We start from the raw sequence: 27,960 nt of genomic DNA, 5'->3' as shown, positions 1-27,960 counted from the left end.
GCCACTCCTGAAGTTTCTGCCATCTGTCTGATAGGTTTGTTTTGTTTTTTCAGCCTGATGATTGGCTCCTTGATTTGCAGTAACACTTCTTTGGACCACATATTGAGAGTTCCCATGAACAGCTATCAAATGCAAATTCGACACTTGGAATCAAATCCAGACCTTTTATCTGCTTCATTAGTTATGAAATAACGAGGGAACAGGCCACACCTGCCCATGAAACTGATTGTTAGTCAACTGTGCTATTATTTTTGAGCCTCTGAAAATGAGGCACTATGTATAAAAATGGCTGTAATTCCTAAACGGTCAAAGCTATATTTTTGTTAAACCCCTTGAATTAAAGCGGAAAGTCTACATTTCAATCACATCTTGATGGCTTCGTTTCAAATCTCTTGTGGTGATGTGCAGAGGCAAAATAATGAAAGTTTTTGTCACTGTCAAAATATCCTATATGTATTCAAGAATCCTGGCTAAAACCTAACTCGGATTTGTGCAGGTTTTTACAGACGGATCAAAGGCTCCAATAACAGGAAACACAGGTGCTGCAGTTGTAGTTCCTAGCTATAGAAGCGTATATACAGTTGAGCTATATGCCATCTAGATTGCTCTAGAGTGGATTGAAAAAAACAACACACGAAACAAAGTTCTAGTCTGTAGTGATTCAGTCTCATGTCAGGTATGGCCAGTAATTACTATTTTAATTATGGGATTTACTCTATGAAATAATGCCAATACACACAAGAATAAGGAAACAAGGCGCTGAGGTCATATTAATTTCGGCTTCCGCTCATACAGGCATTATAGGTAATAAAAGAGTGGAAAACTAGCTGAACAAGCTGTCGAAAAGGAAAAAATAGACACAAGTATTAGCCTCTCAAAATCAGAAGGAAAGGTTATTGAAAGGGCTGAAGAAATTAATAAAGAGTGGCAGCAGCACTGAGATTGGGAGACAAGAAGATGACCTGTACATTCCATTCAAAATAGTGTCTGTATTGTGACAAGTAGGAAAGGAAATAGAAAAGAGAGAGACAATCATGAGTACGTTAAGAATAGAATACAGTAATTTGAACGGTACACTTCAAATGATAGGGGAGCATCCAGCTGGTTTTGTGATCATTGCCAGGTATCAGAAACTCTAGAGCATGTACTTACTTATTAATTGCAAGAAATATGCAGCAGAGAGAAAGGACATGATGGAAGAAATGAAACGATTAGGGCTAATAGGAGCAGGAGTAAAGAGTATACTTGAGTATGGTGATAGGGGACAAGGCAGAAGATGCTTGGTCAGCCTCCTAATGACATGAGGTACTGATGAAGAAAATCTAACATATTGGACGATATAAGGGGTTACTTAGTCCAGAAGATGGCGGTAGTGCAACATTTGGGATGCAAGCTGCCATTTAAACCCGAAGAAGAAGAAGAAGAAGAAGAAGAAGAAGAAGAAGAAGAAGAAGAAGAAGCAGCAGCAGAAGAAGAAGAAGCAGCACCAGCAGCACCACCACCACCACCACCACCACCACCAGCACCACCACCACCACCACCACCCATTGAGCCCGAATTGAGACCAGTTTAGCAAAGACACTGAGCACATGAAAAAGTTCAGGTGGAAAGGTTAGCTGTCAGTACATCGCGAAACAACAACCATGTCCGCAGCTTTCTATGTTTGCTTTCTCTTTTGGTGCCACCGAAACTGCGTTGGTAAGTTATTTTGCTGGCTAGCATGCTAACGTTAGCCTGTTTGTGTTTGGTCCATTTTTCTAAAGAAGGCACACACTGTAAGTACTAACTATTACGCTAACGGTTAGCCCTCACCCTGACCCCTTTTATACTCAGAGGTAAGTTAGTGACGCATTTGCCTGTTGTGTTCGTCGAAATCAAGCGTCAGACGCATTTATTAGTATTAGCTATCCGCACAGTAATGGATATGTAACTGCTTCATGTTAATACGTCTACATTTGCTTAATACCTGGTAAGGCAGCTTGACATTTTGACTGCAAAATCCCACTCGGGCCTCAATATTTAGCTTTGTCTTTTATGAGGAGGAAAACACACAGTGTTGTTATTATTGCGGTTTTATCTAAAGCACAACACAAGCTCACAATTAGTGGCAAGGTCTGCTAACATTCAGGCCCAAACAATGTAGCTCACGAGACACGCACAAAACATACAAATGTTCAAATTGTGACATTTCGTTGGCTGATATGCTCAGAGAAACCGAAAGTACTTACTCTCGTGTGATGAAGTCTAATTTTGCGTCTCTTATCAAATAAGATAGAGCATGCGTAAAAATAGACAAAGTTTTAAAATTGTATAGTGTAGACATTATGAGGTGTAAAAGCATGTTCACACAAACAGTACACTTGAAAAAAATAATTGTATATGTCATTAACTGGACTGCAGTTGATATGAGAAGAAAGTAGATTAAAGTAATCCCCTGTTCTGAAAGGTGTTCAAGTACTAAGAAACGACAGTAATCCAAATAATCATTTTATTAGCACAAGTGTAGAACTAAATGTTAATACCGCATTGTATTTTCACTTTGTAGTTGTAACAGTGTAGTTACAGAAACTGTTCCCTGGCATGTTTCAATCCATCCATCAGTCAGTTTTTCTGGGTAAGTGATTATTTTATGAATATTTTTAATTAATGAAATCAGTTGTGAAGTGGTCCTGAAATACCCAGAATGCAGTATGATATGATATGGATTCCTAAGTGATACGCACATTCATTTGCATATTTACTGTGGAAACAAAATTTGATCTTTCTGACACCAGCTATTATTTGTTAATGCTAGGTTTCAGTCCAACTCAGAAACAATCATCTGGATATGTCTGGATAAAGGTTACGTTTGCAAACAGAATTTTACCAAGGCGTCAAGCTAGAATCGTGGATTTTTGTTCATAACATCCAGCTGCTCTAGCAGTTAACCAGCAATCATCTGACAGTCCTGTACCTCCAAGAAACCCCTGGGCTGGTGAAATTTTGCCTCTGTGGTCAGTTAATAATAGCTTCTGCCTAGACTGTAACTTTGTTCCTCATTTATACTGATAAACACGTTACCAACATTTCCAAGCAGATGTGCATTTGGCAGAGCCTGGCCCTCTGGCTGCTACGACATGATAACAAAATAAATTTGGGGCCTTAAATTTTATGTTGTTGGTTGAATCAAATCTTTTCCCAACATATGCAAATAAACAAGGCTGTTCAGTCTACTGTAGGGTAAAGGTCAGTAACCTTAAAAGTGAGTTTGATTTGGTAAGAGCTACCCTGTTTTAAAACCCGATTTCTTTTAGTTCATGAGAAAATGTGATTTGAAAAGAGAGGCATGTTTTGGAGCTTGTTTTCATTTCCTCTATTCAGCCTCCTGTGATAGTCATGACTCATCCAAGGCTTTCTTCTCCTTTTTTGTACGGAGTTTAAATCTCTGGCTGAGCTCTTCCTGAGCTCTTCCACTCCCAATTAAGTGGGAGTGATATGATGTATGATTTTGTGTTTTGAAGAGGGGTGGGAGTTAGCTAAACAGAGGCACTTTTTTTTATCTCTTCCAGGATGTATCTAATACAAAACAAACAATTTTGAATAGACAAAGGCATGCAGATAGAAGAATATACAGCTTTTATTGTTGTTTTATGCTATGTTTGAAACCAAGTTGTTTCAGACACATTGTGGTTACAGTATGTACCTGTGTACCTTTTTTTTTTTTTTTAAGATTCAAGGTTTTAAGGAAAAAGTGGGGATGTCTTCAATTAGAGGACTACACAATTTTGTGTTCACAACATCCTTTTTGAATGGAGAAAGTACCACAGTAACACTGGCTCCTACAAAGAGTGTTGCATTATTGATTGTTTGTAGCCTTATTGTTGCTTGGATAGCAAGTGTCAGGTCTTTTTTATAGTGTGTCTTTCAGGGCCAGTCAGCCTGAAAAAGTATTTCATTAGCTCAGGTTAACCTGCAGGAGTTTATGAGGGCTTATGTAGTGTGTTTTGCTGCCACAGAGGAATTATTTCCATTCCTGCTGTCTTTACTACAAAACCAGACTGTGCAAAGAATCACCTGTTAAGCTGCAACAGTTAAAAATAGGGATGGGAATTGATAAGATTCTGCTTATCAGTCCAATTCTTCAATTCCCTTCAAAATTCCTGATCAGTTTTCGGGGGGGGGGGTAGAAGGCCTACACAGGTTTTCAGCATCAACACAACAATTGTATTATCTCTGAGTCTGAACACAGTGTAAAAACAGAGAAGCCTCTATTCCCCACTCAGTCACTGCAGCGCATGCAACTCATACAGTTGTGTGGCCAAAAACATTTAAAACATTTAAACAGAGTCAATAGAATATAGTATAAAAAAAAACTAAGGATAAAGTACGTAGACTGAACATTAAAGAAATTACAGATTGACTAAGTGATCCATTTAGTTTTCCAAGACATTTCGTTGGTGATATCGTTTTCTAATATAGGAATCTTTGGCGCATTTGGATTTCAGTAATTTCAGGGACTTATTAGTATTGTCGAATTACATTATAGTAGCAAGTAAAGATGGGTGGCCTCTTTATAAATTCAGCCTTATGAATAAAGTATCTGGCTAAAATGAGCAAAACATTGACCATTAGGTTCAACTTTGTGTCCTTTTAATAAAACACCAAAAATAAAACCATTATGATCAATAGCAGGCAATAAAGAGAGGATCTGTTGTTTCAATATCACCTGTTACAGAAAACACATTCATTGCTGTCAAAGCCAAATCTTAATCTTAAAAATTCACTGGAAGAGTTGAAATTGTTCATTACATTGTAGTGAACATTGTAGTTTGTTGTAGGTGGAACTGGGTATTTGAAGAACTTTCTTTTCAGTTTGTATACTGTTATTCATCAATATTATTTCTACAAGACTGAGCAGGGTGTAAATTCTTGGTTCAAATAGACCTTGTGAATCTGTTCAAGCAGCTTTTATCAAGAAACTGAATTCTATTTGAATTTTATAAAAAGGATGGGGAGATGAGATGGAGACTGAAAGTACAATGATATATTTTTTGCTAGGATAAGGATTATATTGGGTATTGCATTGATAAGAGATTTAAATTCTTTAAGGTTGCAATCAAAGTCATATTTACACAAAGAACATTGTAAGGTAATACATCCCCATTTGCATCTAATAGGTCCATTACACACCAAATATTACTGTCCATCAAGGTCCTAAACAGGGATTTTCTCTTTTGAGGTATCTATCTGTTGTTCCATAGTGGTGTATCATGAGGTGTGAAGTTGTGATTGTAATATAATTTCCAAAACGGTAAAACCTGTTAGTGATATTTAGAAAGCTTAAGGGGCAATTCAGCGACATTGTAATCAGATTTTATAATAAATTCAATATCTTGTGGGTGATTAAACTATTCTGGTTATATGTCTGACCTGATTAAATAAAGAGCTGTTAAACTCATATGCTGCAACTTTCCCCATGTCATCTGGTTGATCTTATGCCAAGTAATTGTTAATTTCAGTTTGACTGGGCTTCTGTTTCATTGTGTGATTCATAAATGCAGTTTCACTTATGGTTTGTCGGACCTTGATAACCTGAGGTCCAGTGACACTCTATGGAATCCATATCTGCAGGGGCAAAGGAGACTTTTTATTTAGACTGAGTTTTTGAGAATATTCTAATTCTGTTTCTCACAGTCAAAGATTGATAAGTGAAGTAAAATATTCTGAGTTTTTAGTAACCTTTTGGCATCAGTACGACCAGAACCTCTTTTAATGCCACCGCCATTTGCAAAACTGGGGGTATCAGACAGACGTGTATTATATCTTCATTTCAGTTAATTTGTGCAAATTTGCCCCTTTTGCCCCAGGACTTGTCTCTGACTTTGTGTAATGTGTCTGCGTATACCCATGTATGGAACATCAGGCTGAGCAGTCAGTAGTTTTTTTGTCATTTCACCAGGTATAAAGACAACTGTGGCTGGCAAATTCCCTTAGCTTTGTGAGTTTGCCAAACAACAAAAAAGGAACCGTTGGCTGGTTAATAATATGCACTAAGAACGCCGGTGTCTGACCTATTTACACACAGTGAGGTTTTTTTTTTTTCTTTGCTGTTCGAAAACACTATCACTTTGGTAGGTCTTGCCCTAGCAAAGTGATCTAGATGATTACCTCACATCAAACAAATTACATCACAAGCTACCTTGTTTGAGACAAGCTAGCTCAGTAGTCGTTGAGGTTTAATGACAGACAGCTAGTGGACGAAGTTTGTCGGAGTCAGGGATGGGAATCGAGAACCAATTCCAAAATTTTCCGAACCATCGGAATGGTATACATTCAAGCTTAACAGTCCCTTTCATCGATGTTGGCATGTCTTTCTGACGTTGACAACCGGCCGAACCTATACACTCACTACCCAATTGCATAAGGCCCCGCAGATTATACAAGGGCCATGCCTTCCCCTCTGTCTCGCTAACCTCACTGGGCAGTGCATCTCTTGTTTGTGTCTTGTTTGCTTGCCAGCCATTTCAAGGGCTGTGTTCTGTGACTTTGTGCCTGAACAAAGTGAGAGTGAAATACAACTATTTTTACGTTTGATAAACGCCAGCAGCCATGGTGTTTATAAACTGTTGCTCGGAATAAATAATCTCTGTGGAGGCCAGTCCAGAAAGTGCCTATAAGGAGTGGCATCACGCCTATAAGGTAACCATCAAGTATTTAGCCAAGCCATAGGTATAAATTAAATTTTATACTTGAAAATGTATAAAACGAAATTTGGGAAGCCAGTTTAAATGGGCCTGATACAGGTGATAAAATTAATTATAAAGCTGCAGCCATAGCCTGGACTGATTACAAGGCTCTGAACAGAGCCAACGCTCAGTGTTATATTTTGATATTTTCTACAATTTCTTATTTATTTTGATGTTAATATTCACGTATTTTAAGATTCTATAGAAAATATTTTATTTAAGTATTGTTTGTTTATACCTCATTCTGTTTTGTATAGGTCTGCTTATTCTTAGATCGAAAGATGGAGAAAACTGTTTAAAAGGAGGGTGGATTGTAGTGGAAGCACTGGATGTTTATTTTACGAAGAAAGATGACGGCAGTATTAATTGTAAAGTCTATAAGATGGTAATTTTTTTTAGTAGGGGTGGAAACACCAGCGATATGCTGGAACTACTTTTTTCTACACAACATGGGCTTAGATTCCTGGAATGCCATGTATTTGACACTGTGCATGAGTGCCACTGCTTCCCAATCCAGCACATTACTAAAGGTAAATATCCTAGGTTACAATGACATTAGCAGAATGCAGGCAAATACAAATATTCCAGCCATTTTAGATGACGACAGACTCAGAAATAAAAAGAAACTGGTGTGTTGACACTGCAAACTTGTGTAGGCCTGATTTTCTCCACACGGAAAATTGATCAGAAATCATTACGGGAATCAATAAAGAATTGGTCATTTTAGTCAGAGTGACTGGGTTGACATAAAAAAGTAACTGCATTAATAGGGGTCCAAGCCCGAGGGAGATGAGGGCTATGCATGGTAATGTGATGGACAGAAAAAAAGAACTGCACAAGAAAAGGAATGAAAGGTACTTTAGTCAGTTAGGAAAATATTGTGTACAAACACACACACACAGACAGAGGCAGTACTGAGAGGAGCCGCCGTCCTCACCAAAACTCCCTTTATCCCTCGCTGGAATATTTCCTGTTTTTGTCATGCATTCTGTGCTGGGGCAGTCATGCAGGAGACCAAAACGTCTTTCATCGTTTTTGTTGTTTTTTGTTGTTGTTTTTTTTAAACACAGTTTCTCCCCTTTTTCAATCTACAAGCGGTGCTGACGGTGAAATTTCTTATTCTGCACTTGGATGTCTGAGTTTCTAAACAGCCAAAATTATACATAATTAAAAATTTTTTTATCATTGCTTAAGTCCCATCAAATATTACCCAAAGACAATATTCACACTATTTTGTTCTTCTTTCAATATTTCAGATTGGCATTATAAAAAGTGATGTGCTTGTTTATGAATCCTTTCTGTGTTTATCTGTTTCTTTTGGGTAATAATTGCATTCACTAAATTCTGAGAATCAAAGGACTGCCACCCCATTTGCAAAATTTGTCTTTTGTGTGTAACTTTTTTGTCAAAGTTTCACACTGACACCTACGTTGTGTTTGCATTTGTGCTCCTCCTGCAGCCGTTAATTTAACAACATCTAACATATGAACTTGTTAAGGGATATGTCTGGTGATAAACTATATTTTTCTAATTGTCAGCGACACATGAGTATTGTGTGTGTATCAATGAGTAATGTTTACTAAAAACTTTTACTAAAAACTATTACAGGGCCTTTAAAAAATTAAACTGTATATACTCAGTTACCAATTTATAGTCAATTTAATTTATAGTCAATTTACTATGACACGCAAAAGCAGAAAATATTCCCATTTTACAAACTGGAACCAGAAAATCTATGGAGCTGTGCTTGAAAAATATTTTGAAGGATTAGTCAGTTATCACAATTGTTGCTTTTTAATTTTATGTATTTGATTTGTCAATGAATTGACTAATCTGTAAATATTTAAATTCTTCTCTTTAACAGGAATTGCTGTAACAACTTCTTCACCAGTTAGCATAGACTGTGTTGTCATGTGAGTTTACTCTTGTTTATTTCAGTCGGAGAGGAGTTGGCACCACCACAGGATGTGATAATGATCACCATGAACACCAATTACACACTGAGCTGGGACTGGGACCAGAATCCTGCAGATAGTCACGCTGTCACCTTCACCACACAATATGTCGGGTAAGTATCACTAACACACTTTCTGTGTGTGTGTGTGTGTGTGTGTGTGTGTGTGTGTGTGTGTGTACAGTTAGGTGCATAAGTATTTGGACTGTGACAAAATTTTTGTAATTTTCCCTCTGCACCGCACCACAATAGATTTGAAGTGAAGCCGTCAGTGTGATTGAAATGTAGACTTTAATCTTTAATTCATGGGGTTTAACAAAAATATCACATTAACCATTTAGGAGTTACAGCCATTTTTATGCTTAGTCCCTCATTTTTAGAGGCTCAAAAGTAATAGGATTGTTGACTAACAATCCGTTTATTGGCCAGGTGCGGCCTGTTCCCTCGTTATTTCATTTCAAATTAAGCAGATAAAAGAGACAGATAGCAGGGTTCCAGACTTTACGCAGTCATTGACTGCAAGGATTTTCATCCAAGTACAAGTATTAAAAAAAATTTCTTACATTTATAATTATGTTGGTTTGTCCAATTACTTTTGAGCCTCGGAAAATGAGGACCTGTATATAAAAATGGCTGTAATTCCTTGAAGAGTTAATGCAATATTTTCGTTACGTCAGTTGAATTAAGGTTGACGTTAAAATCTACACTTCAATCACAGCTTTATGGCTTCATTTCGTTGGAGGTGGAAAGAGGAAAAATTATGGAAATTATCTCTGTCCGAATACTTACGGACCTAACTCTGTGTGTGTGTGTGTGTGTGTGTGTGTGTGTGTGTTTATGTGTATGTGTGTATACAACATGTATGTGTGTATGTATGTGTGTATACAACATGTATGTGTGTATGTATGTGTGTATACAACATGTATGTGTGTATGTATGTATGTGTGTGTGTGCGTGTGTGTGTGTGTGTGTGTGTGTGCGTGTGTGTGTGTGTGTGTATATATGTGCGTGTGTGTGTGTATATATGTGCGTGTGTGTGTGTATATATTTGTGTGTGTGTGTGTGTGTGTGTGTATATGTGTGTAAGTGTATGTGTGTGTGTGTATATATGTTTGTGTGTGTGTGTGTATGTATGTGTGTACATAAAATTGCAAAATGTGTTCAAATCTGATGAACCGATGAGACGTCTCTTTAGTGCAATGTTTCAGAATGAAAAGGTAAAAAAAAAAAATGCAAATTTAGATCAGTTTCTACCAAGTCATGAGTTATCATTTTATACTTCTTTCTAGTTTTTAAATTAAAGATGTTTACTTCAAGACAAACTATATTTTAATTTACCATGATTAATGCCTCATATTTTAATTTTTCTCTCATTCCCCCAGGAAGTACAAGCTGAAGTCCAAGAGAAGGAACCCAGACTGGTCCACAGCATGTGAGGAGACATCACACAGGTCATGTGACCTCACTGCATTCGAATTGCACTACTTGGGCATCTACATGCTTCGTGTACGAGCCAACGTGAATGGGCGTCACTCCATTTGGGTGTTGTTGGAATTCTGCCCTGATAAAGATGGTGAGAGAGAGGGATAAAATGAAACGAGTGAAAGGAGAGTGGGACGAGGGAGAGTACGAGTCACTCTAAATGTGCAGGACGTTTAAAGGAAGGCAGGAAGGCATTTTATTCATTAGCTTATGGCAGAATGTGATCTCAGATGGTGCACCACAAACCATCAAAAACAAGACAAACACATTTTGGCAGACAGAGAAAATAGAAGAGGAACTGAACAAACAATCAAAATCACTGTCAAGAGTTACGCTTGTCATGGAAAGTGCTAAAAATGCAGGTAAAGGGGCAATCTCCAACCAAACGGCTGTTATCTGCCGGTTCACGTTAAATCTTGGGCAGTCTCAGTACATACGGATTAATGAGGCATTAAAATGTAGACAAATATTTGCTCTCAGACAATGTGACTACCAGTGACTTACATGAAGTGGAATTACCACCATCCAACTGCCTCATAGACTGCAATACTATTTAGCAACAGAATTTTCTGAGAAAAACAGAAACAACCCTTTTTTTCCACATTTTTGACACCAGGAACACAAAATTGCACAAATGTGTGCACTAAATTCTTTGTCTCACTCAGTAAGAAAGACACTGGTACCTTCACCAAGGCAACCTTAACTGGGGCTGGCTATACACAGCTGATGGACATTCTTACATTTTCGTAGAAATTTCATGCAAACTTTAAACACTTAAAGGCAAAGTTAAGACTTAAATGGAGTTAGCTTCCACTCCTTACAAGATTTTCCAGCTATTTAGCTTGGCTTTGCCTTTGTCTTTTTTCTTTTCTTTTCTTTTTAGTTGAATGGCAGTTTAGTTGCAGTTCAGTCCTTCTCGTGGTAATTTAGGTCAGTTGTACAATATGACCCTCTTTTGAACTTTTTTTACTGCTTACACTACGGTTCATTCTTTATCTGTTTTCATACATTTCTAACACTTAATATTACTTCAATTGCTTCTTCCAGCCAGCAACACAGTTTGGCGTCAGCTTTTCCAGAAGCCAGCAATCCCAAAATTTCATCTTCTAGTTTGAATTGTTTCCCCACATGCCTCACACATATAGATGATATATGACCCTCTGCTGTCTTGATTTGCAGCTATTTTTTTTTTAGTCAATTGATTTGATCTATTTTATTTTAAATTATTTGTTTTGTCCAAGAGTCCAAGGTGACTTTTTAAATGTCTTACTATATCTGACCAACAGTCTGAAAACGAAAGATAGTTGTCTATTATTTTAGCTTGAAAAAAGACTTGATAACTGATAAATGATAACTCAATTATCAACGTTGTTGTCAGTTAATTTTTGTTGATCAACTAATTGATTACCAAATATTTGCTTCAGTTATAATTTTTTTTATTGTTAACATACATTTCTGTAGTTAAAATTTATTATTAGAGGTACCTTTTTTGTTTTAATCATGTAGTTATTTATTTAAGAATTATTAAATACTTGGTTTGTGCTTTTGAGGAAAGTATGTCAGCACCAGAACAAACCTTAATCTAGCCACCCCTGGATCTCGTGTCTTGTCTCTGTCCTGCTCCTGCCAGCTGCTGTGGGTCCTCCAGCTGAAGTGGACCTTGCTCCTGCTGGAAGTGACCTTGATGTTTTCATCTCTGACCCTCTGACCAGCACCAACAGCTCCATGAAGGACAATCTTCCTAATATGTACTACCACATCCTCTACTGGGAGCGCTCTGCAGACACACAGGTATGGAACTCATCCCTCTGATAAACACGAGACCTGTGTGTACAATATTGCACTTAAATAAATTTTGTAATGCATAAGTCTAAATTAAAAAAATCGATATTAAAATTTCCCACAACCTCAACTTGTGTGCTTGAACAGCCTTTTTATTGCATTTTTCTTTGACATAAACTCCCCTGTTGTTGTTTGTGTTAGAAGTTGTTTGTAATGTAATACCTGTCATACAGATATTGTATTCAGAAAGAGCAAGACAGATGGTCACAGACATGTGAGAGCAGAAGAAAACACCTAACATTTTCTCCTGTTCACACTTTCCATTTTCTGCTCAGTCACTAAACACACCTGGTGACACGCCTGAGAGTGTAGCAGCGACATAAACAAGTCAGTCACTCATAATCAGCCCTGTTAGTAGAGCATCTGGTTTCTTTGTTTTTGTTATGCATGTTCAGTGGAATGTTGGTTTATTGGTTTTGACTTGTGCCTTATACGCTCAGCAGATGCGTTTCCTTTCTCGGTTCTACAAGACCTGACAATCTCACATGAGAAAAAGTGCGTGAGTTTTTGTCTGGTGCCATGATTTCCTGCCAGCTGTTTTCTGTCTTAAAACTGGTTTTGTCAAGGAAGTAGGTTATTAGTGTGTGCTAAAATAACCCAGAGCTGGCACAGATCTGAAGAGTATGTCAGATAATGTGCATTGAGAATGCATTGTGTGCATTGCACACTAAAGATTAAAAAAAAAAACAAACAGTAAAATTTTTTTTTTTTTAATTGGAAGTGGATTTATAGAAATATAAATGTTAAAGTATAAATGTAAATGTCTGCATTGTTTAAATTCTATCCAACTCTGCTTTAAGAGATTTTTTATAACCATATTTTAATAGGAAGTTTTGGTCTCAAATTGCTTAATTTTTTAAAAATTACCGATTATTATTATTAAAGGCTCAGTGATTTAGGGCCTTTAAATTTGACATTTTTCAGAGTCAAAAAGAATGTGCATGGAATAATTTAGCAGGATTTGATTGCATCATAAAAAGTGGGCATGGCTTACCAAGTTACTGCAGAATCACTGCATTACGGAGTACTGATGCGTAGGTCAGGGTTTTTTAATTCCAGCACCCACCCAGAAAACTAGGTCTGCGGGGCAGGTCTTGGGTCTTTCAGCCGAACAATTGCCAAAACATACACCCAGCATCAAAAAGGAATGTTTGAAAAGGAAAATATGGACTGTTTTAAACTGGCTAGCAATGAGTCCTGACCTAAATCTTATTGAAAACCTTTTGAGAGAGCTGAATTTTGCCATTGCAAACAGGACTCTTGCCAACCTAAAAGACATTGAATGCATAGCAATGCCAGAATGGCAAAAACTACCAGCAGACAGATGCAAGAAGCTTCTAGATGGCTGCAAGAAATAGTTTAAAGGCTGTCTTTGTTTCCAAAGATTCTTTTTAATATTAGTGAAGGGTGCCAATAAATGTGTCTGGGGTAGGTTTTGTCTTTGTATTATTTCCCTGTTATGCAAGTTTTGTTTTTCTTTTTTGTTTTGTTCAGTAACCTTGCACATTTTATTATAATATTCTGGTTATACAAAATTCATTAATTAGCATTTATTTCTGAATATATTCTGAATTATGTACTTGAATTTCATTGGTGCCAATAACTTTCACCATGACTGTAGTTTAGAGAATGTTATTGAGAATATTATAGATATAGTATATTATAGTGCGTGAGTGTTTGAGAGAGAGAGAGAGAGAGAAAAAAAGGTGGACTAGTAATCACAGCCTAGCCTATAACGCGACAACTACTGCACGCAATATTTATGTAATTTATTTATAATTTAGCCAGAACGCTGCTGTCACTTTTTGACCCAACCCACCCGAACCTGTAATATTTTCTAGTGATCTTACCTATGGATTTATGGGTCAACCCGTGAGAGAGGATGAGGCAGAAGTGAATAAATAAGACCTCTCCTACATTCATTTCAAATGTAAGGTTTTACTCACTGATATCCAAACACACACCTCCTACCCATGATATTGTTCTGCTGGCTACTATGAGCCACAAGCTTAAATGGGATTAGCTGGTCATCCCAAATCACATTTGATTACTTAAATGCATACACATGTGCCCTCAAGCAAAGGATGAGTCATCAAAAATGTTTGAAGTTTTACAAGAATAGAAAAGAGGGGGAATTTATAAAATCAGTATAGATATTGAAAAAAGGTTTTTTTGGAAATATATTTTGCATGTAGCATAGTGCAACAGAATAGTTCATCAAGGGATATGGGACTTACTAGCTATGTATTTTTACTGGGTCTGGTTCTGAATGCCATGACTCGATTTTCTTAAATGTGTCCGTTCTATGGGATTAGAGGTTATTATTGGCTAGAGGCTCCAGCTCCAGGGTTGCTGCTCTGTAGCTGAGCTTGAACACTGACAGCCCTTTAGTGGGGTGGCAGGTCAAAAGTCAGACGTTAATAGGGTTGGAAAGTGGGAGCAGCTATATCAGACGCCCCTGACTCTGGAACTAAAAGTCCCATTCATTTTTCCCACAGAAGATTCAGCATGTTGGACAGCTTCTACGGCTTGGATTGGCAAAAAACTCTCCCAGCTCAATCATTAGTCCAAATGATTAAGAGCTGTGTTACAAAATATCTGTTTCTTTGATTAAAAGTTGAAGTCATATATATTATATGTATACATAAAAGTTTTCTGGGGGAAGTTAATTACGACTTCCAAGGTGCATTTCAGAAAGAAAAATCCAATCACAGTGCTTAAAATTCTTTCACTTTAGCTGCCAACGGCAGGCAAGAGCTAAAGATTACAGTGATGAGATAACTGAAAACACAACAGTTTTTTTATCAGTTCTTCCACTTTTAAATTCTGGGTCAGTCTGCAACAACAAAGTAAAGTGTCTTGAATTCCTTACTGTTCCAAATGGCACCTCTGACTGGCTTCATCTCCAGAGCAACAGTTTCTGAGGATCATGGGTATCATTGGATTTAGACTGATCTGCCATACCAAAATGACAGACAAAAGCTGATTTCTCAGAAACACAGTAGAAATAATTAAAACTGGTGGCCATAACGTAAACCTACAGTCGTGGTAGAAATTCTTGGCACCCCTGAATTTTAAGTACAGAATTTAGAATATCTTCAGAAATAATTGCTAATTAACACATTTTGTATAATCAAAATATTTTAATAAAATGTCCTAGGTTACTGAATAAAAGAAAATAAAAATACAAAACTTGCATAATAGTGAAATATTAAAATGTAAACACAAAATCTACCCCAGACACAATTATTGGCACCCTTCACTAATATTTAGTTGCAGAACCTTTGGCAACAGTGACAGTCTCTAAACTACTTCTTGGAGCCATCTAGACGTTTCTTGCACCTGTCTGCTGGTAGTTTCTGCCACTCTTCCATTGCCATGCATTCAAGCTCTTCTGAGTTCGCAGGAGTCCGTTTTGCAATGGGTGATTTCAGCTCTCTCTAAAGGTTTTCAATGGGATTTATGTCAGGACTCGCAGCTGGTCAGTTTAAAACAGTCCATCTTTTCCTTTTTAACCACCCTTCTGCTGAGTGACCCCCTGAGTGTTCCTGCTGAAAGACCCAAGACCGTCGCCTCAAACCTAGTTTTCTGACACCAGGTAACACATTTCACTCTAAAATGCCTTGGTAATCTTCTGAGTTCATCATTCCTTTGATACATTCAGTGCCTCCAGTACCAGAGGCAGCAAAGCAGTCCCACAGCATGATAGAACCTCCATCATGTTTTACTGTAGGTAGGGTGTTCTTTTCCTTATGGGCTTCATTTCGTTGCCTATAAAAAAAACTGATGCATTGGATTCCCCAAGAGCTCTACTTTGGTTTCATCTGTCATACAACATTATCCCAGAGAGACTATGGTTTTTCTATGAAGGTTTTTTCAAATATTTGTCTTGCCTTTTTCTGCCTTTCCTGCAATAGTGGTGTCTTACATGGCCTTCACCTATGGATCCCTACTTGGTTTAGTGTGTGGCATATGGTACAGGCTGAAACCACCAATCCAGATTGCTGGAGTGGTCGGCCTGAACCTCTTTAGATGTCTTGTGTGGTGTTTTTTCCACAATCCGCATTAACCTTCGCAGACTTCCCTCATTGAGGTTCTTCTCAGCAACATGTCCTTGAAGCGTCTTAACAGTTTTATGACTGTGAAGCAACTTGATAACATTACAAAACAGTTGAAACAGGGATTTCAAGGTCTTTGGGGATTGCCTTGTAGTCTTCGGAATTATGTTTTTTTGATAATAGCATTTCTGATGAAGAAGAGAGCTGTCTGAGAGTGCAATTGTGAAAAAGAAACAGGAAACAATCAGCTCCTTTTTATGCAATGAAAGGGTTGACATGACAGGTCATGTGAACCCTGAAAATTGAGCACAAGTGAATCTTGTTTTTATTTTGTTTTGAGGAACTAATTTAAATGAATCAAAAGGGGGCCAATAATTGTTTCAGGTGTATATTTTAGGTCTGTTTTATATTTCACATGATGTTTTTTTTTATACAGTAACTTTAGACGTTTTATTATATATTCTCATTATATACTATTGGTTAATTTGCATTTATTTCTGAAAATATTCTAAATTCTCTACTTAAAATTCTGGGGTGCCAGTCATTTCAACCAAGTCTATATATGATTCTTACATGATCAGGGAGAGTCCCTTGTTGGAAATGGAAATACAGAATGGGGGAAAACACCTTCAAAACCAGTGACTCTTCTCACTCAACAACCCCACATGTCAGTGTTATTAAAATGGCTAATTTTAGATTTAGATTAGATTTAGACTCAAACCTGAATTGTAAAGACATGAAATATTGACAGTGGTAGATGTCATTTAGTTTCAACTGATAATACATAAATAAACTGAATAAATAAAATTGATATTATTACTGATGATTATGGGAGGATATCCCTTACTGTTTTTTTGAGTCATTATCCTACAAATGGGTATTCAGAGAGTCTCAGTTTATCTGGCCTGGCCTGGTCATCCCCTCTGAGAGTTGACCTTTTGTTCCTGATGTACCAGCCATGAAGCTTTTTGTCTTGAAATACTTCCATCTGTTTAGTGTTGGGGTACTGTAGTTTTGTTTTTGGTAATACTGCCAGAATAGGCCAATGACAGTCATTGACCACAGTGTAGACATTGATTCACCATGTGCTGGCACTCTTTTACACAGCAACACAAATCTTAGTGATGAATAAAAAGAGCAAACTGTCTGGTCAGTCTCCATTGTATGATTTGAATGTATTAATTATGTGCACAGAAAACAGATTCTGCATGTGAGAAACATCATAGAATCTGCTTAACTACTTCTTCGCCCACCGGTCTATTATACCAAACTAAAACGAGGACAAGGTCATAGTTGATCTTTTCTCAGAATAACAAATTCCTGTTTACAAAAAGCATACATCAGACACTGAGACACTGCAGTCTTCACGATTGTACAGTCTGGTGTCAAAAGTTAGTGTCCCTTATGAGTTATTGCAAAAGACAGTTTAACAATGATTCAGCAATTATTCATATACATTTCAGTAAAGTGTACCACCTTTCATCTTTGGTTTAGATCAAATGAATGTACAATCATACAAATACACTGTATGCAGTTTATTAAAATTTAATAAAAGCAGCAGATGAAGTGATGTACTCTGAATAAGAGCATCAGATAAAAACCTACAATGTAGTGTAAATATTTAAAACTGCAGGCAGCAGATTGTATAATTGACTGCAGACCTTTGAGCCACATCTGTTTGTCAATCGTTATTGCTTTAAGGGCTTTGCAAAAGTCTTGTTTACATACTTTTAGTGCATCTTGCCTTGTCTGCAAGCCCGACGACAATTGTCCCTAAAATATGATCATCTGTTAAATGTGCTTTCAAAACACAAAGCATTAATCTCAGTAAACTGCCATTAATAATAATATTAAAGGAGTGCAGATTGTGCCTGTAGGTCTGTCTTTCTATACATCTGTGGTCACTCTAATTCATCACAGTTAAAAAGTGACTATCTATAGATTATAGATTATAGACATGAATTCTGTTTGTGATTGGACACCCCAGAGAGCCCAGGACAGTTATTATACCTTATCAGTTTATTGTTTGGGGTTAGAGAAATACATAAGGTTAAAGTTTACTGCATAAAATTTGGCCATTTAGTAGAATGACTTGCACACCATCTTAATTTTTTGTAATAATAGCATAGAAATGAGAGATCAGTACATTAGTTAGTACACCAGGCTCATTATTGAAATATTCATAAATAGTGAACAATATTGATCTTTGTGGTTGAATGTCATCTGCCAAAAGAAATCTTTAGAATTCATTTGATATTTAATTTCCACCACATCTTTACAGACATTCCATCATAGATCCAAACTTTAGTTTTAACTGTAGTGTCTTGGTTTATAATTAAATGGAATTAAGTTGTAAAGTTGTAATCACCTCTCCCATGTGTTCTTTAGGAATTAAGACCCCAGACGTTAAGCAGCAGTACCAACATGGTTACTTTGCCAAACCTTAAGGCCTGGACATGGTATTGTGTGAGCATCCAGTCACGCTACGATTTCTACAACAAGAGCAGCAGCTTCACCTCACCCCAGTGTATGCAGACAGAAGGTAACTTACAGCTGAGCCACACACTGAGCTGAGATCTACATTTTACCTAAAAGGGTGATAGCTTGAGTGATTCAGGATGTACGTGCAGGGTGGGCTGAGTCTTTAATCACCCTATAGTATACACCCACATTGTGCTGGATGACAATAAAGTGTTATTATTTATTGTCTTTTAGCAATCAAACCATGTTGCTATAATCCTAAATTACTGTTCTACAAATTTCTGCCGTGAAGCTAATGATGGTGTGCAGGCTGTTACTTAAGTAACTAAATAAGTTCTTAGTGTTTAACACTTAAAAGGAATTTTATTTCTCCCACAGACCCTGCAACATATTTCTATGGGACTCAGCCTTTCAGCAAGGCCCTTAAATCATGAACCATGAATTGTAAAATTTCTTTCTAACACAATGAGACACAGGCTTGTTGAAGACAATCATAACTAACAAAGCAATGTAAAAACTGAAAGTCTGGTTCTGAGTCTTGCTTAGTTTTGTGTTGATCATCAAACTGTGTAAGTAGAAATCCAATCAGTATGAACAAGATTTCTGGATAAAAACTGGATAACACAAAAGGGTACACTTTACTACAGAATATGATAAACAATTCACCAGCACTTTACAAGAAAGTAGAAGGATGCTGTAGACTGTCAGCTGATTTGTTATTGTTGAAACTTTATAACAGCTGTGCATTGTCTTGCCAACAGCTTGAAATTATCTTATCATTAGTAGTAGCAGGGGGGAGCTTAGAGGCCACACATTGTCTCCACGTTTGTATATGACTGTGTATGATGGTTATAAGAGATACAGCATGCAACTATACTCAAATACTGTATGATCTAATTTATGTAAATGTGTCTCTGCTTGTGTGTTCACCCACTTTTAACAGGTGATACTCCATGGTGGCAGATTTTACTGTACTTCCTGGGCTCTCTGGTGATCTGCTTCCTGGTCATGTTACTCTCACTCTATAGCTCCTTTTGGTGCTACAAGACCCTCAAAGCAACATTGTACCCGTCCAACCAGCTGCCTACACACTTCAAGGAGGTATGCAGCCACAGCATGCCACAGTTTCACTTGCCTAATTACAGCTTTGGCTGTGTGCAGACAGCAAGCAAATCCAGTTTATGTTTACATTTCTGATATTTAACAGAAAATACATTTATTTTAATAACCTGGGTTTTATTGACATAGCTTTGGCCAGATAAATTAAATGATATTGGTGAAAGAATACATTGCTAAACTATAGATACAACAGCTGACATCCACACCATTGTTTGCAAGTGACCCAATCCCTTGCATTTTAATGTTACAAATTGTAAGTCTTTATCCCACTAAAGTTTATATACTCAGTTCTACCAGAGCATTTCATCAATCTCTCTTTTCTCCACCACCTTACCTTGGTCCTTCCTCCAGTATCTTTGTGACTCTCCTGGCTCTGACATTCCTCGCCTCCTCACTCCGGATTCAGAATCAGAGCTGCTGTGTGATAAGGTGACTGTCTGTGCAGAGCCAGTGGTGCTGGAAATCCACCACCCTCCTCCTGAGGCCATGCCAGTTCTTCCATCAGGACTGGAGCCAGACAGCAGGTTGATATTAATCACTGCTACATCTGCTCATATGTTCCATTCATTTTTACAAAGAGCATTTAATAGGAATGTATAAATTACATTTTCATGGGTTTTAAAATTTATAGGCTTTATTTTAATACTTGCAGCTAAATACATAAGTATTTTGAGAGTGACTACATTTTTGTAATTTTGCCTCTGTACACCACCACGATGGATTTGAAATGAAGCTGTCAAGATGTGATTGAAGTGTAGACTTTCATCTTTGATTCAAGGGGTTTATGCAAAATATTGTATTAACCATTTAGGAATTAGAGCATTTTTATACATATTCCCTCATTTTCAGAGGCTCAAAAGTAACTGAACAAACCAATATAATAATAAATATAAGGATTATTTAGGGAAAAGTAGATGAATTTGGGGAAATATGGCATTAATCAGAATTATCATACGGAACCACTTTAATTATTCAACCAGCGATATTTTTAAAGTCAGCATATTAAAACTAATAAACTGTTTCTCTTGGCGATCAGTCAGGAGTGTCTGTCTATAATGCACCAATTAATTTTAGGAAAGAATTAACCTGAACTTGGGTAGAACATGCAACAAAGATCAGTTACATAAAGTGTCTGAAAACTAAGTGAAGGAAAAACAAAGGCAATGACTGTAGACATAGAATATTTATTACTACACATTACTAAAAAAGAGCGACACAACAATAACACAACCAAAACCCTAAGTACACATACAATGACACTACAGTGAATAAACAGATGAATATAATTCCATAGTTTAGCAGGGAAAATGTGCAAGAGGTGTATAAACCAAAATATTAACGTCACTGGAATCAGCTGCTAAATGTAGGATTACGTTTTGATAGAGAAGCCAACTGTAATATCTCAATTTACCAGGTTAGCAGAAAAGAGGTGTTACTTGTATACCTGTATGATAGCAGCTGATTCAGTGTGGCCGACTCAGGAATGAGAAGGACGATGATGCAGCTGCTGGTGTTGAGATGAAGACTTCTTCCTGTAGAAGTTGGTTAGGCCAGCATAGAGAAAGAATGGGCATTTTATAGTACAGGTAACAAAGGCCAGATGTCACATCCCTAATTTCCTTACTGTTGAGAAAAGTTCCTGAGTAACCATATGTTGTTATCAATAACTACACTGAATAAAAATCTGGCATTCTGATACCAGGTGATTACAGTGGGACCAAACATCACATATTTATCTCTAATGGTTACCAAAATATTAGTACATGAGTTTAACGGACATACAACTTGCAGAATTTAGCTATAAAGTGTAGGAAATCTGTAATCTAAGCGAGAATACAAACGTCAATGTCAATGTTCAAAGAATAAGAAAAGTAATAAAGTAGTGACATTATTGCATTTTAGGAGCAGAGGAGAGAGACAAACAGAAAGAGGGAGGGCTTTGAAATGTCCAGGGGTAGTGGCTGTTGAGTGGCTGTAAAGTTATTTGTTAAGGCCCACACTCAAGTGTGCTAATTCCATCCTCAGGTCTGTTGGTCCAAAAGTGAGGTTGGATTCCCTTTTAAATCCCAGTTTGAAGGATAATCTATTCTTCTATATGGAGGCTGAAGGATTTGTTCAACTGAATGGTCAACTGAAAGGTCAACTGAGGGGCACAGCTGGTTGCAGCCCCCTGTTGCTAGTGTAGCTGGTGTGACTTCAACCATGCCTCTCCAGAGCCATTAGCAGTTACTTGTTAATCTAATTTGGCCTTTGTTCTTGAGTGTTACCAGTGGTTTGAACCTTGTGGTAAACCCTCAGTATTTACATTGATGACAATGATAAGCCTATCTACCCGATTGTGTTCTTGACCTGGCTAGATGTTGTGAAAGGGTTTTTCTTAACCAAAGACTCTGCGTACATCCACTTCAGTTGTCCTCCGTGGTCTTCTAGGACATTTATTGTTGCTGAGCTCGTCAGTGCATTCCTTCTTTTTAAGAATGTACCGAATTGTTGATTCAGCCACTCCTAAAGTTTTTGCTATCTGTCTGATAGGTTTGTATTGTTTTTTCAGCCTAATGATGGCCTCCTTCATTTGTGTCAACACTTCTTTGGACCCTATATTGAGAGGTCCCATGAACAGCTACCAAATGCAAATTCAACACGTGGAATCAACTCCAGACCTTTTTATCTGCTTAATTTTTACATGAAATAATGAGGGAAGAGGCCATAAGTGGCCATGAAACTGGTTCAGTCAATTGTCCAATTCCAGCCCCACTAATATACGCAGGTAAAATTACGAAAAATCTGTCACTATTCAAATACTTAAAACTGCATATAGCTTAAAAAATAATACAACTATCTAGAAAAATCATTAAATGAATAAATGCACCCTCCCATTGATGTTTCCAGTGGCAGACACAGTCGTCAGGACAGCAGCAGCAGTGGAGACTCAGGAGTTTACTCCACAGGGGGCAGTTCCAACTTGCGGGAACCCAACAGCAGTCAATCCTTCACATGGGCTGAACTCTTCTGGAAGGGCCCGTTTGACCCGGAGCACGTAAAGATGCAGGAAATTACTCCAGGGCTCAAGAGTCAAGCTCTGATCGGAGATGACGGCATTGTAAACATGTGTGTCTGAAGGTATGCATGGGAAAATACAGAGACATGAAGCCAGAACGATGTTAAGGAAGATGGAGGTTTGTGGAAAATGTACAGTGTGCCTTTTCTCCAACTGTCACTGTGAAACAAGAAGAAACAAGGAAAAAAGTAGGGAAAAAGAACTACTAGAAAAAACAAGATCATGAGTGACATACTCACACAAAGAACAAAACTGATCTGCTGTGGTGTCACTCAACGTTTCTAAACTCCAAAAACGAAGGGTAGAGTCATGCTGATGACATACCATTTCAGTGCTGACATATCTCTCTTTAAAAATACTTATGAAGATCCGGATACTTGTGTTACCTACATTTTGGTACCAACCAGGAAATACTTTTAGTGCTGATTTAAATATGTTGTGTTCCCTTCACCACATCTTCAAGAACCATTGTTTTAGCCCTGCATTCATACTATGAATGGTCGACATGTCGCTCTAATCTGTGACTGAAAGGATTAGAGTATATATGTGTAACAGTCTGCATTAATAATGGTTTGAGAGTTAAATAGTATTTTTTTTATCTCTTCTATTGTCGCATTACTTTAATGAGACAACAAAAGTAGCTGATTAGGTAACAATAATTGTTACCTAATCAGTTGTTCTCAAAGCACTGTTGAAGTTGCAGAGAAGAGAGTCAGACCCAATTTGATATAGACCTGAGGATAATTAAACCTGGTCCAAAATGTACTGCACCACTGGCAACGACATGATGAGTCACACTTTAATATGCAGCTGTGTTGAAAAGAGCTAGGTCACATGTAATTTTACTGGACACAGTTAACACTCTTGCTGCCTCAAAAAACAAATTTCTCTCCTGTGACGAGTACAACATATTGACACACAGACTAAATAGAACAGGACCCTATATAGCCTGATTAGACCCAATATAATTTGGACCCAGCCAGACCTTAGTTCTGTGTTGGGGCTTGTTTACTGGGAACTAAGTGGACTTGTGAAGACCTCTTCTGTAGTGGCAACATTTGGAAGTTCAAGTCATGTGACAACCTGGAGCCAAGAAAGACAATTCTGCCACGAACATTGATTACAGGATTGTAAAACATTGAATAAAGATTTTCTGAAAATTACTTGCAGTCAGAATTTTGTCATATCAAAATATTTTTGCTCCATACTTTTTCTCTGTATGGAACTGACTGGACACTGTTGAACAGACTAATGGCTGGCAGCCAAAAAGGTTGTGGTGTCTGACCTGTGGATAATGTTGCTTCAAGTTTGAACATATAATTAGAGATACTTTTCTGTGCTCAGCTTTGTTGTGTGGCATTGAGACGAAAGGTAGGAGTATGTACTTGTAGCGTATAGATGTTTGAATAATTTAGCTCCTTTTTTTTGAAAATCCCACGTCATGGCTCATAGACACGCACATGGATCTTTTGCACTCTTGCAGTGTACAGCTGTCTTACCAACACCTTTCACCACTGGAGTTTGACAGCTGAAAATACCAATAATGTCAACATGGATGTCATCCTGACAGGTTATCAAAGATACAAACAAGAAATTAAAATTTGATCCATCAATAATCTGTTACATGGAAGAGGTAAAATGGAATGGAAGAAAAGTGAGGAATAAGATTGGTAGCATACCCTGCTTGTTTGCTTTTTCTATGTTTATACTCCTTTAGACCTGCCTCCATTGTATGCACCATGTCCAAGCTGAGAATAGTTGGTGTCAGTGCGAGGAAAGGACATAAATGTAACGTAGAGTTTCTACATATAGTCATGTAAATATACTGTATGTCTCAGGCAGTGCTGGTCATTGCCAGTTAAGGGTATGACCTACTGACAGTGATGTTTAAAATGATTCTGTTGTTCAACGTTTTGCTAAAATGTCTCATGTTGTTTAGAAGAACTGTAATAAAGAAATTCATTTTAAACAGGATAGTTTGACCTAAATATTTCTATTAATATCCACCAGTCCATCCAGAACAGCTACTTGCTAAAATTTCTCCACTTTCATCTTCTAAATAGTTGTGTTGTTTGAAAGGACATAGATAAGAATTTATCTGTCCTGTCATTTTTCTAAGACATTCAGTATGAAATAATTCCAGAGGAATTAGTCACTATTAGGAAAGCAAAAGTTTTCTTTTTTTGTGGTCATATTTGTGCGTGTGTCTGAGAAAAGCTTGCAGTAATTTTAACACAAGCATTAAATATGTGAAGATTCTCAGTCATTTGGTCATGGTATTTCTAAGTAAGGCAACTGGACATGCTTCTCAAGCCAGTCCAGTCGCCTTCATATAGAATTTAGGAAAAATCAGTTTTATTCTTCCATTTATGAATCTCTCAGAATCTTGTTGCCATTTCGTTTTGTTTGTTCTCAGGCCTTATTTTTTTGTATCAAAGATTTTTTTTTTCAGAATTTTGATTGGAGCCTTGTTATTTCCATGTCTGATCATCTTTAATGTTTGTTTTTATTTATGTTTTGAAACTTGTTTGTAACAGAACTTGAATCAGCACACTTTAAGTTCTATGTACAGTTACAGTTATCCCTGTATGCTTTCATCTCTCTCAAGTTTTACCTCGGTCCAAGATCACTTATTCTGTGACTTCACATTCAACAATGACAGAAGGAATCTTAGCAAACTTATTGTGTGAAATAAGTTCGTTCTTGTTGCACAATTTCCAATCTGCATTGCCTCAACATCTTACCACTCTTTGTTGCAATGATAGTTGAAATTGTATATAAGCCTCTTGTGAAGCAGTATACTGGTGAATCTACAGCACCCATGTTAATGGACAATCATAAAAATGAAATAAATCACCTCTAATACCAAACCTTGGTGTAAAAATGAGTGACTGTACTGCATGTGGATCCTCACACACACACACGCTGATTGCTAGACTGTTCATTGTACAACCTGAGAAGGACTGGTACTATTGATTGTCTTCATTATCGATTAATCTGCAAATTATGCTGCAAATTATGTTCTTGATTAATCATTTTGTTTATAAAATGTCAGAAATTTTTGAAAAATGCCTGACTTAATTTCAGATAAATAGTTTTATTCAATCATCAGTCCAAAATCCCAAGAAATTAGATTTACCATAATATATGACAAAGATAGAACCAGAAAATGGTTGGAATTTCTGCTTGAAAAATGACTAAAACAATTAATAGATTATCAAAACAGTTGCTAATTAATTTTCTGAGATCAACTGATTAATTGTTGCATCTCTAAACACAACACATTAATCATATTGTTTAAGAATCCGATTTAAAGTGACAGTTTAGCTAATTTCAGGGCTGTAGTACATGTATGGTCTGGAGATGTTTTTTCCCCCCTGTGGTCTTGGTACTTGTCACGGTCTCATGAGTGTTCTTAAGCAGACTTATCTCGATCTTAGCTGAGTGTGTACAGATTTTGCCACGAAACATCCAAGAATCTTGTATGAAGAATGCATGACTTTCATTGTTTGCTTGTAACACTGCAAGAATATTCAATTTCTAATATTCTAATATTTTTTTCTTTTCTAATAACAATTTTTCTGAAATATTGCAGAATTTTGGCAGATTTAAATTGTTTCCCGTCACATTTAATAATTTTCTTAATCCAAAGAACTGTAATGAGTGAAGTAATATTACAGCTGACTCTCACGATGACCAACAACAAGCCAACAGTATGACTATTGAATGGGCAGTTTTGTTTCTGTGGTCTTGGTTTTGTCTTGGTCTCAAGCCTGTTTGCACTTGACTACCACAAGACAAACATACTGTGTTTTCTCAATTATCTTACTTCACTTATTTTCTTACTTTGTGGTATCTAGACATGCAGATGGTTATGCTTGTATTTTCCCAAGTTTTGTTTTGTTTTTCGCTATTAACTATAAAGATCATATTTATTTACAAAAAAAGACAAAGCGTTACAAGCGACACAACATACATGGACAAAATTGGGGGTGATGGGCACTACATATAGATCATACACAGTAATGGCTAAGTGGTGGTGCCACTCCATAAAGTTCCTGACCATGTCTCAGACAATAAGTCCTCCAACCTGAATGTCCATACAGGTGGTTTGTCCCTGCCCTCTGATACGACCCATATCGTATCAACGTACAACTTGAAAATACTAAAAATACTGGACTTTCATTGGCGTGCTACACTGTATGGCAGCTTTTTAACAGAGATCCAGTATCAGCCTTAAATTTCACTTAATTCAAGAATGTCTATTCGTTCAAATTGATATACATCAACATAATAATGAATGGGGACAAAATTAATAAAGGAGGATACTGGTTAAGAAACAACGCTGAATGAGAAATCGAGAAAGAAGTTGCAGCCAGAGAAATCCTAACAGGACAAGATGGATGCTGCAAAGAAAATGAAACTTTGGACCAAATTTGCGAAGTAGTGAGTGAAGTTGTGAATACAACTGAAAAGAGGCCCAACTGAAAGAGATCTCTCAGAATTCCGAGTGTTTTCGGTAGGATATTAAAAAACAAATGGACGAATTCACGATGGAAATAAACTGAAAAATACAAGATGCCACACAGGAGGAACAGCGAAACGCATAGGAGAAATGGAGGAAAACATGGCCGATATGGAAGGATGGGACACTGGACTCAGGGAGCACTACACGATAACTGTCTGATTTGGAAGGGCGCTCCAGACACAGCAATATCCTGGGGAATCCCAAGGGCACTTCCACAGAGACATACATTGAAAACCTTATAAAGTCGGAACTGGGAAATGATCTTAGCTTGGACCGGAACAGCTTCCAGACTGCATTAACCAGAATGCGCGTTTTCTTTGAAATGGGTACAGTCATGTATTACAGTGTAAAACAAGCAGCAGAAGATCTGCGGAAACATTGATTCACCATGGGTGAAGTCACACGTGGGACTAAGATCAAGAAAATATCGGAGGAAACGCTGGCCCAACTTCTACCGTAAACAGCGACGACCAAAAGCCAGTGTGGTGGAGAAAGGAATCAATTCGAGTAGCGGCCGTTGAGAAGCTGAAAGAGTATCATAGGATGGAGTCAGGAGCTGCAGCACGGGAGGAGTGAGCAAATTATTCTTAACTTCCCATTACTGGATTATAATGACAGCGAGATTGGTTCTTTTTTCATTTATCTTTTTAACCCAGATCCGAAGACACGCCTTCTATCGTGTTGGAATACATCAATAACTTAAAAAACCCTGT

General features: G+C 37.3%; 1 protein-coding gene across 1 annotated transcript; it reads left to right on the top strand.

The window, feature by feature from the left end:
* Positions 1-1,479: 1,479 nt before the first annotated feature.
* On the top strand, positions 1,480-25,576 carry il10rb (interleukin 10 receptor, beta). The gene is made up of 8 exons (XM_040148536.1): positions 1,480-1,698; positions 8,664-8,793; positions 10,062-10,252; positions 11,792-11,952; positions 18,450-18,603; positions 19,486-19,643; positions 20,013-20,185; positions 22,551-25,576. Exons 1-8 carry the CDS (start codon positions 1,644-1,646, stop codon positions 22,777-22,779), a joined length of 1,251 nt encoding a protein of 416 aa, XP_040004470.1. The 5' UTR covers positions 1,480-1,643; the 3' UTR covers positions 22,780-25,576.
* The last annotated feature ends 2,384 nt before the right edge of the window (positions 25,577-27,960 follow it).

The sequence above is a fragment of the Xiphias gladius genome, chromosome 16, assembly GCF_016859285.1.
Source record: "Xiphias gladius isolate SHS-SW01 ecotype Sanya breed wild chromosome 16, ASM1685928v1, whole genome shotgun sequence".
In the NCBI taxonomy this organism is placed as follows: Eukaryota; Metazoa; Chordata; class Actinopteri; order Istiophoriformes; family Xiphiidae; genus Xiphias; species Xiphias gladius.
This window is presented reverse-complemented; position numbering and strand designations above follow the sequence as displayed.

What these genes read in the sequence shown, in the direction of transcription:
- il10rb (XM_040148536.1), top strand. Translation starts at nt 1,644, where the DNA reads ATGTCCGCAGCTTTCTATGTTTGCTTTCTCTTTTGGTGCCACCGAAAC. An exon ending in ATTCTGCCCTGATAAAGATG is followed by an intron (nt 10,253 to 11,791) that starts GTGAGAGAGAGG and finishes TGCTCCTGCCAG; the next exon opens with CTGCTGTGGGTCCTCCAGCT. An exon ending in GGACTGGAGCCAGACAGCAG is followed by an intron (nt 20,186 to 22,550) that starts GTTGATATTAAT and finishes TGATGTTTCCAG; the next exon opens with TGGCAGACACAGTCGTCAGG.